This window comes from Fragaria vesca, linkage group LG6, assembly GCF_000184155.1.
Source record: "Fragaria vesca subsp. vesca linkage group LG6, FraVesHawaii_1.0, whole genome shotgun sequence".
NCBI classification, from domain to species: Eukaryota; Viridiplantae; Streptophyta; class Magnoliopsida; order Rosales; family Rosaceae; genus Fragaria; species Fragaria vesca.
This window is the reverse complement of record NC_020496.1, coordinates 35490462-35503397: the sequence shown is the minus strand read 5'-3', so window position 1 is coordinate 35503397 and position 12936 is coordinate 35490462. Positions and strand designations below refer to the sequence as shown.

The window sequence follows — 12936 nt, the reverse complement described above, 5'->3', positions numbered from 1 at the left end:
GAAGAAAGAGCAACCAAATAGTTCGAAAGAAAAACGCTTAACTATGGGAATAAAAATACTGCAATCCATGCCACACCCTGTTATCAAATTTAAGCGAAAGTACTATATAAGCTGGTCAAGAGATGGAAATATGTTTTGTTTTTCATTCTGGTTTTTCTAAACATCATTCTATACATTTATAAAGGCAGACAATGAAACCTTGCAACTCCTTTTTCAGTAGCTTCTAGAGTGTTAAGTTCCGGTTGTATTCTAGTGTTAACTTCACAAATTTCTACCAACAAGTTAGCAAAATTCATACTGCTAATCCAAATCCAAAGTTTAAGCCTTCCCCAACGAAGCCTCTCCGTATGCTCCCTAGCTTTACTGATGCTGTCTGAAAATTAAAGAAGTAACTGACAACAAGCAACATGGAAAACAAAAACACACTTGAATACGATATATATATAAATACAGAGTTCAATAGTAAATATAGAAAACATATGTAGTACAATAGCCTACGTACGTACGTACCTCATGTGTTGAAAATATATATACCAAGGGATATAGCTCCCAATAGCCTACGTACGTACGTACCTCATGTGTTGAAAATATATATACCAAGGGATATAGCTCCCCAAAGACACAAGAAACAGATTCTCCTCCTACAAGATACATAAGAGCACTTGTAATTGAATCAGCCAGAGAAAAGACTATTCAAAAATCGAATGAAATGAGAAAGAAATCACTTGGTTAGTTACCTATTATATTGTAAGATGTTCACAAATAACAGCAATCCAAAAGCATACAGCAGTCTGTTAAAAAAAAAGAGAGAATACAACAGATTTGGACAAAAGGTCAGTTTGATCAAAATTAACAAATGAAAGACAGCAGATTTGCCATTACCACTAAAGAGAATAAAAAAGGGAACAGAAGTATGTTGCAGAATCAATAACGCCAATTTGGTCAGCATTAAACTTTCTATCTTAATTAAAACATAAAGGAACATACCCCAATTTGTGGTATTATCTGTCAGTCCTTCATCACTTAATCAAAAATCCCTCCCTATCCTAGCCAAACCATTATTCAGGTTCCTACCTTGTCCCTGAGGCCAACTCTTCACATATGTCATATTCTTGGATTTCTACACCAAAGGAGATCCTTAGCTGTTTCCACACAAATCTAACTTGTTTACTGGTCCACAACGCCCTCTAAACCCTCTCTAATTCCAATGACATTAATTTCAGTTGGTTGTAACCAACAGCAATCTAGTCCTGCAGCCAAGCAGCAGTAAACTTCAGATCATTTCGAGTCTAAAACGGAAAACCCCTCTTCTGCTATATCAGAGCTTAACTCAAGAATGTTTTCAGTCAATCCTTGTTTGCTTGCTATCCACGATACCAAAAGTTTACTCAAACGTCCTACGCCTCATTTCTATTAATCAAACCATGTATACATTCCCATGAAAATCTTTCTCTTCCGGAAATGGATATGTCTCAATTCTATCATGCTAGCTAGCATTGTGCTTCCCACAAAATCCTCTGCTCCCCCTTAATACATCATAGTCCATTGTGCTAACAAATGCGAAATGGACACTCGTATTGAAAGAACACCATCATGCATAGTGCATACCCCGTAGCAGTGCCACTTTCGGGCCACAGTAATCAAAACTAACAACAAACACTAGCAAAACCCAATTTTTTTGCGTAAAATGTAAAACCCAATGCGTCAACATTAGTGACTCTTCAGTACCAACATTGTCCTATTAATGCATTCTCAAACAGTTCAGATTCAACAAGTATGACACAGCTAAATCCCCAATTCTTAAAAGCCAATTCAACCAACAAAAAAAACAGAAATTTACATATATAAGCAAATGAAATAAGAAACAGGACCGACCAACCTGATGTTGCCAACCATGAGTAGCATGTAATAGGCAAAGACAATGCCTTTCCGGAGAATCTCACACACGAGTACCAAATTGGTGACGCCCCAAATCCTGGCGAGTTCTCTCTGCAGCAATGTTCCGCCCAGAAGTTGGGGAATGTGAGGAGCCAAGGAGAAAGTGAACATGAGGAGAAGAGCACACACTAGAATCTCCACCGCCACCTGGCACACCTCCTCTAACTGCGGCATGCTTCTTCAACCGGAGGCTGCGGAGCCTCTGCGTCTCTTGAAGGGTTTTGGAGAGTGGGAATTGATTTGTGTTTGGGGAGTCAAGTACCCGGAAATGAAGAAAAGCATTCTGGAAACTTCTAATTCTTAATCAGGGATGGATAATCAGCAGGTTTATGTTACATCCCTGAATTTATATGTCCTTGATATATTGTCCAATCTGCCATAAGCGAAATATTGAAATCAAAATTCTCATTATGAAAAGGAAAATAAAAGAGGAAAGAAGGAAAAAAAAAAGAAAAAAAAAGGAAAATAGAAATTTTATCTCGTAAATTATCAACCTTTAGATGAGATTATATTAATTTATGTGAGGCCCAAGCCCAACACACACGGGAAATGATATACACACACTCAGCTAAATGTGCGTGAGGCACACTCAAACATGGACATGTGGCAAGTTCATATTAATTTACACTATTATATTAGACAACTGCAATAAAAACTGTTTTGGTTAAATTTTGTTTCCACTTATACCCCGGAGCCTAATCAGTTCCTATGTCTGATTAATAGAACTCGGCAACTCGACTCGGCCCTGAGTCAATATTCACAACAAATCAAGAAGATTCTTAAATGAAAAGAAAAAAAAAAAACAGCTCAAATCGGTGTCGTTGTGCTTAGGTAAACAACATATTCAACAAAACAATCTAAAAACCCCCCAATTAGGTGAAAAAATATATATTTGGGTTTCTGTTCGTCTCCTCATTTCCTTTCTGTTAAATTAAGTCTTAGGCATAGTTAATCATCAATCCTCCATCATCAATCTTTCACATTTCCTAACTAAAATCTTATTTCATTTGAACCCCAAATCTTTATGTTTTATTTTTCTGTATAGGGGTCTAATGCTCAAACTATATCCCGTAATCCCATTAGGCCACTAAGAAACATGGAGTTTAGCCCCCTTTTGGGTCCTCCTCCACTTTTTTATATGTTGAATCACTATGATCTCTTATTGGTTTCCATAATTTACAGTACTTGGGATTTGACGTTTAGGTTGCAGAAGAGAAGAGAGGAAGAAGAAATAGAAACAAGAGTGAAAAAGGAGCATAAGGGCAAAAAAAGATAAAGAAACAAATTCATTAATGAATGATTTTTTATTTGTTGTCAAATAACACGTGACTGTGCGGTGTTAGACTCACACTCACTCTAGCATTCCTTATACAACACATGTGGTAATCTTCTTTAATTTCAATCAATTTGAATAAATAGTGGGTGCGTCTATTGCCACCTCACAAACCATTTTATTCACCCCATGTTCTCTTCATCACACCCCACTTATATATTTTTATTTGTAAGTCTACTTTGTTCACCCATTTACAATACCTAAAATACTTTTGTTCCATATTTGCTTTGTTCACCCTAATTTTTTTTTTCACCCTACATATATTATTTTCAATTTCAGATTTGTTTTGTTCACCCTACATTCGATCTCTTCTCACCCCGTCTATATATATTTTAATTTTAAATTTACTTTATTCACCGATTTGCAATACACACAATATCAGCCTCTTCCAATAGCCATTGAACTCCAAAAAAAAATGAAATTGAAAAAAATCATAAGATTACTATCATTTGGGTAAATGGAATCACAAACTGAACAATAAAAATCACATTAAAGTATAAATCTCAATTAAAGAGCAAGAAAAAATTCTTAAACTTAACAACTCATTGGTATCCGTCGATATCAAGATGCACAATGTCTGTAAACTCTACTTGAAAAAAACTCTGACGCCAATGAAAAAAAAAAACAAATCGAATATATATAAGTGAGCGACTAAACATAGAAATTTACATACAAAATTGATATGAGAAATAATAAGTAAAAGGATAGACGAAGCATCAACAAAGAAAAAAAAATACAAACAGTTCACTTCATCTTCAATTGAATGCTAGTGTCTTCTTCAGACTTCATAGAAAGATCGAATATGATAAATTCTGGGTTAATGTTTATGAAAAAAAATAGAATTTGTAATTTGTAACAACTTATTGTCCTTTGCTGTAATTTTACATTAGGGTATTTTGATCATTCAATAAATCAACAACGTGTGGGGTAAATAAAATGGTTTATGGGATGGCAACAGACGCACCCTAAATAATTAGCCATGTCATTCAACGTTTATTATTTTTAAGCGAGAAAGCATTAAGTGTGCATTGTAACTGTAATGCAATAACACTTATAACTTTTGTAGAATTTAGCTTGCTCTTGCTCCAAATGCGTATTATATCGACATTTAGATTTAAACAACTCGCTTCTCAAAGCATGTTCAGCGGTTTCAATTAAACTGATCTCCCCTTATGATTGATGAGGTGGTGACATGATTTTCAAAAACTTATTTCCACCAATGATATAATAGCTGGCTTTAATTTGACATCTATTGACCTAGCCAAAAAAAAAAAACAAGAATTCTGACCGAAATCATGACCCAAAGAAGTTGATTACCAGTTAGACACAACAAAAGACGTGGAACTGTTCTCACAATTTGAATGCACTTGGGCAACGCGTTAAGCCCACATTTTTGGCTTTTAGTGCATGAAAACGCATGGCGCGTTTAAGCCAATGATTTTGGTAAATGTTGGTGAGTCATAATTTTTTCACCGAAAAAAAAAATTATATGTCTTTTAATCACCTAAATCTACTAATTAATATATTGGTAATAAGTCATCAATAATGTCCATCATTATCATCTACACACATCAAATATATTTCAATTTTATGATAAATAAATTAATAAAATTTTTAATAAACAGTAATTGACCGGTCAAGAAACAGAATGTGCGGAAACACAGGTCTAGTGACAGTGAACAGTGTCTTGACCCAGTGATTTTGACATTTTGACCCAACGAGTGAACTTGCTCTTATTAAAGTGAATTCATTTTGAAAGTGAAAAACAATGAACAAGATGGTACAAAACCTTAGCTAGCCCCCACATGGTCTACTTGTTCACTGCATTCTTCCAGTTGGGAAAATCATTTTATTTAGCAACTACCACGTTAGTAAGTTATATAGTCAAATATAACTTACTCGTGTGGAATATTTCGTAGCGTCTTTAAAAGAGGTTCACACAATAAGGCAAACACATAAGGTACGTATAATTCAAAAGCTGCTTTGCAACGACTACATTTATTTACTTTCATTATTTTTCCTACAGACTACTTTTCCCATATCGCTTTGCAACAGCTATTTTTTTGCTCTACAAAAAAAAATTAGTTTCTTCAAGAAATCATAATTAATTATTCTGTATTAAAATATTGTAGCCCGAATAAATATATTCAATATAAAACTCAAATTAAAGATCTTTTGCTATCTTCTCAGAAAAAAAAAATAAATAAAGGAAGATATTCTGTTAACAAAGATGTGGAAATCCAACGTTCCTCCTCAAGTTCGTGTCTTCAATGGCAACTAATCAAACACCGCCTTTCTACTAGAGACAATATGTTTTATAATCATATATTTGATCGTTCTTGCCCTCTCTGCCATAATCATTTAGAAACTTCTACCAAAAAAAATAATACTCATTTAGAAACTACCAATCATTTGTTCGTGCATTGTCCCTTTATTGCTCAAATCTGGTCTATCACATTTCCTCATTCCTCCATCACCTCCTTACTTCAGGCCCTTTTCTCTCTCCAAGATAATTTTCAAAACACATTACTGACCAGTTATAACATTTGGAAAGCTTGTAATCATCTTATCTTTCGTAACTCTCATTCTTTGGCTACTCAAATTTTTCCTCCTACTCCATGCTACATAACTATAAAATAGCTAATCCTACTTCAGATACTAAACAGTCAGCCTTCCCTGCTATGTTAAAATGGTCTCCATCTCCTGCCGGTTCTTTGAAACTTAACTTTGATGGTTCAGTTTCTAACCAATCAGCAGCCTCAGCCTTTTTTTTTCGTGATTGTGAAGGCAAACCTATCCTTGCTTCATCCAGAAATCTTGGCAAACTCAGATATACTCCTCTCAGCAGCTTTAGCACTTCGTGAAGGACTCATTGCTACATATGTCCATGGTTTTAGAGATTTGTTCGTTGAAGGTGATTCCGAAATTGTTATTGATAGCATTATTGAAAACTCAGACATTCCATGAAATATACACTCTAATTATAGATATAAAGAAGTTGTCGTGGTTTCAGTCAAAGCCTTCAAACACATAAGAAGAGAACAAAATTCTGTAGCGGATGTATAGGCAAAAGAAGGACACCGCCTGGAAGCACAAGTCTGGAAATCTAATCTTCTTGTTGCAGCTAGGAATGCTTTATTATTTGATTCCCAAGGTGTAGGTTGTGTTAGGGGTTTTAATTTGTAATCTTTTTTTTATTTCAAAAAAAAAAAACAAATCTCACCACCGTCATCAACCCAATATCCGCCGTCACCGATGGAAGAAAAGAAAAGGAAAGAAAACATACCTTTCCATTACGATGTTTGGTAAAGGAATGAAGGTCATCACATAAAAGTTGTTAAATAGTTGATAATTAATATAATAAATTTTGTGTACTGAGTAATAAATGAAAGAGTTAATTTCAGTTTACTACCTTGAACTTTAGGTCTAAAATCAGTTTGATACCTCATCTTTTTTTTTTAATCAGTTTCATACCTAAATTTTCAAAATGACATCAATCTCGACCAAAATGACTAAAATAGCCCTAGTTAATCATTTTACCCTCTCTCTCTCTCTGGCAGCGCCGTCGCAACGGCCGGGGGAGGAGGAGGGGCTGCCGGTCCGGGGCCCATTGCTAGTGGGTAGGGGTGGATCGCCGGGCGCCCGGCCATGTGGTGGATTTGGAGGTAGGGAAAGAGGGAGAGAGAGAGGGTAAAAAGATTAACCAGGGCTATTTTAGTCATTTTAGTCGAGATTGATGTCATTTTGAAAGTTTAGGTATGAAACTGATTAAAAAAAAAGATGAGGTATCAAACTGATTTTAGACTTAAAGTTCAGGGTAGTAAACTGAATTTTTTCCTTAATGAAATGAAAGAAGGGAGGAAAATTAAAAGAGGAAGGTGGTTCCTTTAAATTTTGAACAGAACCATCCTATCACACCCCAAACCCGGTGTCAGTGGTTTCAAAGCACTTAATACCGAATCTGAGACGTGAGAGGGAAAAGTAAAAGAAAAATAAAACAAACTCAAATATATTTCAGAAATTGTCGAAAATAAAATGTTTACAATAACAAAACCAATTATAAAGACAAAACAGGTCTTGCGAATCTATCTTACTTCTAATCTTCCGTAACTCTTCTATACTCTCGTACACATCAGCTAAACGTCACAGTTAGTCTTCTAGAAACATATGGCCTCGTACGAACCTGACAAAAATCTATAGGAGTAAGCTTACGCTCAGTAAGGCCAAACCTCTTTAGGTTATTCTTAATTATGTCACACAATCAAGTTATCAAGTATCAAACAATACTTTAAATAAATAACAACAAAGTCGATGCATGTATGCTAATGAATTCCTCTACTAAATTACTCGTTGATTAGTCCATACATCAAAAACATAAACCTACACGTCACATACCATGTAAATGTCTTGAATATACGACCTAATAATCAGTAATATCTCACCACATGTATCTATTTTGTTAGTCATCTTATTATACTCATAGTCTTCCAAACCCGAAATCATCAGATCGTTTTATCGATATCTGCCATCGAAGGGTTTATTTTCCTCGAACTTGTGCACGTATGGGCTACCCTAAATCTTGGATGCCCCATGAGAAAACTCAACTACACAAAATGTATATTTTTTTTCCCCTCAATCTTATTCCCATCTCCACAATCACCAATCTCACTAATGTCACAATTCCTTACAATGCATTATATATGCAATCGAATCTCAATGCTAATAACATCCAACATATGCTTTTATGAAAAACGATAACATAGATCATACAAATCACATATTACACATGCTTTTATCGAAAACGATAATAATCAACATTTAATCAATCAATGACATGTAAAACATCTATTTCAATTATAACTCAAATTATCAATTTAGAAAGGTTTCCTGAAAGACCTTACCTGGAATCTGAGCTTTATCTCCAACGCTGACTAAAACTAGTACTAATGCGACACGCATTCTGAAATCTTTATCATTCTGCTTCTAGAAATACCAATAGTCATTCTATCCTCGCATTGAATCCGAAATTTAATGACAATTGCCAAAACACTTCAAAATAGATAAAGATCACCTAAATGATCAGAACAGGCTTCATAATTTACTCTGGACACCTATAATCACCACTCACCAATTTCCCTTAACATTATACTAAATCCAAATTTAAGTATAATCACTACCACCACCATTGTGGACACCGAAGACTCCCTTCCCACTTGACTCCAATTTGGCAATCATGTTTTCATCAATATAATGAACTCACCACACTCCATAATAAACCTGTACCAATAGCAACATACATCTTACTCTTTTTTCACTTTAAACAGCAAAAGGTCCAATTCTTGCTTTCTGTTCAAATTTTCCACCTTTCAAATCTAAACATCTCGCATCAAGTCTAGTAAGCATGCTTTCAACTTACAAGTACTACATTTGAAACAGTTACTTAGAAGTTAGAACAGACACTGCTCTCAAATACCAAACAGAACACATATCTTCAATCTCTCCCTCACACACTGATTTCTGTAATTCAAGAACATCGATCAAGGAGTCAACATCATACTATAGGTTTCATGACTAGAATTAACCAAACAATAGCAAACCACCACCACCACCACCACCATACACAGTAGCTGCACACATTGCCCAAAATACCAACTTTTCCAATTCACATCCAAACTTAATAGAATTCAATTATACAGAAAGGTAAAGCTCGACAATTATATGAAGATTGATACCTAAATCGAAACATAACTTTATCGGGAAACACCAAGAACACGGCCTAAAACCTAAAACCTTTTGAAGTTCGATTCTCCCTCCTGACTTCTCCCCTGAACAAACGAATACCATGAAAGGATTCCTGACATCGAGACGAAGCTATCCACACAGGTCGTGCTCACTGCCATGGCCGTAATTAGGAAGACGTTGGAGAACCCAGAAAACCCTCCCTTCTTCGGATCTCTCTCGTCGAACCTCTCTCGTCGGACCTCTTGTTAAGAAACTGAAACCATAAGAAAGACGATGAGGACGAGAGGAAGCCGCCACTACCCTTCTTGCTCCTTGCCGTTGTCGGAGAACAAAGAGGCAGCAGGGTCGTCAGCCACCGTTATTCGGGTCACGCTGACCTGGTCTGGGTCTGAAAATGACTCGTTCCAATCCCTTTCCCTATAAATATAAGCCACCTAATGGCTAAGATTAAACGGTGTAATAGATCCAACGGTCCAGATCAAGCCGACTTAAAAATATATATATTTTTTTATTTAATTTTTGGATAATACAAACTTCCAAAAATCATTAAAAATAGTTTTGGTGTCCAAATACACTTCTATAAAATCCTACGTACTCGTAACGGTATCTAGGTTAATCTATGGGCTCGAAAAACAAAATTTGCCAAACCAAAATTTTGAATAATTTTTGAAAGCTACTAAGAAAATAAAAAATAATATAAATTGAAATAAAAATAGCTCCAAAATAATTGTTTTCTTTTAAAAATAAAAAAATCGAATTTTCGAGATGTTACACATTCTCTCCACCCCACCCCTAGGAAAGTAGTTCTTCTTCTTCTTTTACATCCTTAAAAGCAGAAAATGAATAACTTTCGTTTTCAAGATGCTTACTTTCCATGAAACAAAAGATGTCTTAAGGTTGCTTGACTCAGACATGTATGTTGTAATGGACTAGCTCGCTAGATAGAGGCGTCGATCAACGACGTCATGGGGTAGCTTTTAGTAATTGCTTTTGCCACTCCTTAACATTTGAGCATTGGGGTGGATTTGGCCTTTTGGGTTAACTTGCATGAAACGGTTGCCGCTACAAATTTGTCTTTCGAACAATATAACTGTTACATACATATATATATACATATATATATATATAGACACACACACAGTTCCTATGTAGAGCGGAGCTTTGCTATGAAATTAAAGTGTATAGGTTCTTTTTTGGCTCACTTTTCTGTCACGTATCCACATCTCCGCCGTTCAGTTTTTAGAACCTAATGTATAGATCACTTCTACCAAGTTTCATCCAATTTGATAATCATTAAGGTGTCGAATTGTGTAAAATGCATGAACAGACTAAAATTTGTCCAACTAGAACTGTTCGTGTAAATCACGATTGCGAAAGCTCTAACGATCGTCAAATTGGATGAAACTTGACATACGTGATTTATACATTATGTTCTAAAAACTGAACGGCGGAGATGTGGATACGTGACCGAAAGTGAGTCAAAAAAAACTTTCACACTTTAATTTCAAAACGAACTTCGCTCTTGATAGGTGTATATATATATATATATATATATAGAGAGAGAGAGAGAGAGAGAGAGAGAGAGAGAGAGAGAGTTTGTTGATATGAATGGACAATCAGGGTCAAATTAGGACCTTTTTCTGAAATTTATCATTAGAGTACCTGTCTATCATGGTTTTATATAGAGTCGGTGATTTGAAGTAGTTTATGCAAAATGAGTAGCTCGTATTTGTTTTTTGGGATGTAGTATTCGGTATTACGTTAGTATACCACAAAGTTTTGAGCATCTCCAGCAATGAATTTTAGAAATTGTTATATTTAGCTCGAGTTTTGAAATTTAGGTATGGACTTAATATTGTTGCTCCATCAATAGTTGCTATTTATAATGTTTTAACAAATTTTAAAGTGACACGTGTGCAAGAGAGGAGAGAGAAGATTTAACATTTGTTTTAGTTATGTATGGATCAATTGACAAATTTGCAATTTCTCATATGGTTTATGTATTCTGTAGGAGCATCTATTTACCTCAATAATTGACGAATTTCAATTTTAGCAATACTAACCTTTTTGTTCTTAGAGGACAAGTAGCTTATTCTTAGTTAGTAAATTTGTTTATTCTCGCGCTCAATTTTGAATTGATGAGTGGTTTTTGCTAAACTAGAGGATCAGTATGAGAAACTAGCTTCAGTTCTCTTGTTTAAGTGTATGTTGACACTTGATCATATCGATCCATCGTGGCCTTCATCTTTTGATTCATAATGATAAAAATTTCCTCCAAAAGGAAATGGATTCCTTTCTAGCTAGTTTTGAGTCGTTTGGTATTTGGAAATTGTTAAATACAGTAATTTGTATATGGATATGACCTCAATGTCCATATTTCCCTTGAGCAATCCTTTTCCTAGAATGCTTTTGGACTTCATGTTTTTGAATTTTTCCTGAATACCACTCAATTTTGATTGCAGTACGTGATGAAGTTAAAGCGGTACAGATTTGCTGTGTCCAGATTTCCCGGTACTTTACTATACAAATGCAGTATCAAATATGCATTATTGTAAAGTTCATTGTACATATGAATTATATGATGGGATGTATGTGTCGTGAATGGTTCCATTGATTTTTGTCCTGAATCCCGACTTCTCTAGCTAGTATGAATTCCTTATTTTCGATGGCTCAGAATTAGAATCGTCAATACATGTGAGTGAAGTTATAAACTATATGAAAGGTATACATGATACTATTATACATCTACTGAATTGGAGCCGTTATCAGAGATGAAAAATAGTGCGTTCATGGTTGATAATGCATAACCGTTTTTTTGTGAATTATACTTTACATATGGAACTTGAGGCAATGAAGGAAGGAATTTTGTTGATTATCCACCAAGGTTGGAGCAATATTGATATTGAAACTGACTGTGTATTAGTGGTGTATGAATGGAGAGGTTTGCATTAATTATTGTGGACAATTGTAAGGATTACATAAAGGCACTTCCTTCTTGTTCTTTGTAATCCCACACCTTGCTAGTTATGCTTATTTAAATGTGTATTGGTTTAAGGAGGCATCTGTGATTATCCAGGATCGATATAATACTCCAAGATAATTTTTGTATTAGTACTCGAGATGAAGGCTCTATGTCACCCTCAGCGTACAACTATGCTTCTTCTAGCATGGACGAAGCCAGGATCACAAAATTATCTAGGCTAAATTAACTTCTTCTTTTTTTGATAAAAAAATTCAAAATGTATGAAAATAATGCTCTTGTAGAATTTTTTGCAAATAATGCTTGTGTAAATTCAAAAATGTACATATGAAAATTCAAACTTTTCAATAATGAGTGATGGAGACTTGGAGTTTTTTTTCGAACAGGGGAGACTTTTTTTTTGTTGAAGAACAGGTAGACTTGGAGTTGATGAAGACGAATGATTATATTTTTTACTAAAAATATATGTGGAGGTGCCTTGTAAGAGTTAAGGAGTAAATTACTAAAAAGATATGTGAAGGTGCCCTGTAGGAGTTAAGGAGTAGATTACTAAAAACATATGTGCAGATTCTAAACATGAATCTTGTAATTTAATATTTTTACGTAGGCTGTTAGAATTTAATTTTTTATATGGGCTAGTGCTCATATAAACATATATGTTTATTTTATGAAACCCTACCTTAAACTATTATAAAGAACAAAAAAAAGTCACTACTATCCTCCGCCACTGAAGATATGAGCGGAGCTAAGATTTTCTTATATGATGGGTTTCAAACCATGTTTCAAAATAAAAAGTAGATACGTGGTAAAGAATGAGATATGAACTCAATGCAAGTTATGTAGCAGGACCTAAAAGTTCAAACAATAAAATGCAGCATGTAATTACTAGGTTTTGCTAAGCAAGACAGAGGTGTATAATAGTGTACATATATAGTAAAACCTA

General features: G+C 34.8%; 1 protein-coding gene across 2 annotated transcripts; it reads right to left on the bottom strand.

Annotated features, from left to right (window-relative positions):
* Positions 1-317: 317 nt before the first annotated feature.
* Positions 318-2159, bottom strand: LOC101303440. 2 transcript variants are annotated; one of them, XM_004304432.1, is made up of 4 exons: positions 1880-2159; positions 738-791; positions 574-641; positions 318-373 (listed from the first exon to the last, which is right to left on the bottom strand). In XM_004304432.1, the coding sequence occupies exons 1-3, from the start codon at positions 2110-2112 to the stop codon at positions 575-577; spliced, it is 354 nt and encodes a 117-aa protein (XP_004304480.1). In that variant the 5' UTR covers positions 2113-2159; the 3' UTR covers positions 318-373; position 574. The 2 variants fall into 2 exon arrangements, with proteins under 2 accessions (XP_004304480.1, XP_004304479.1); XM_004304431.1 differs by lacking the exon at positions 318-373 and having other exon boundaries at positions 528-641.
* Positions 2160-12936: the final 10777 nt, after the last annotated feature.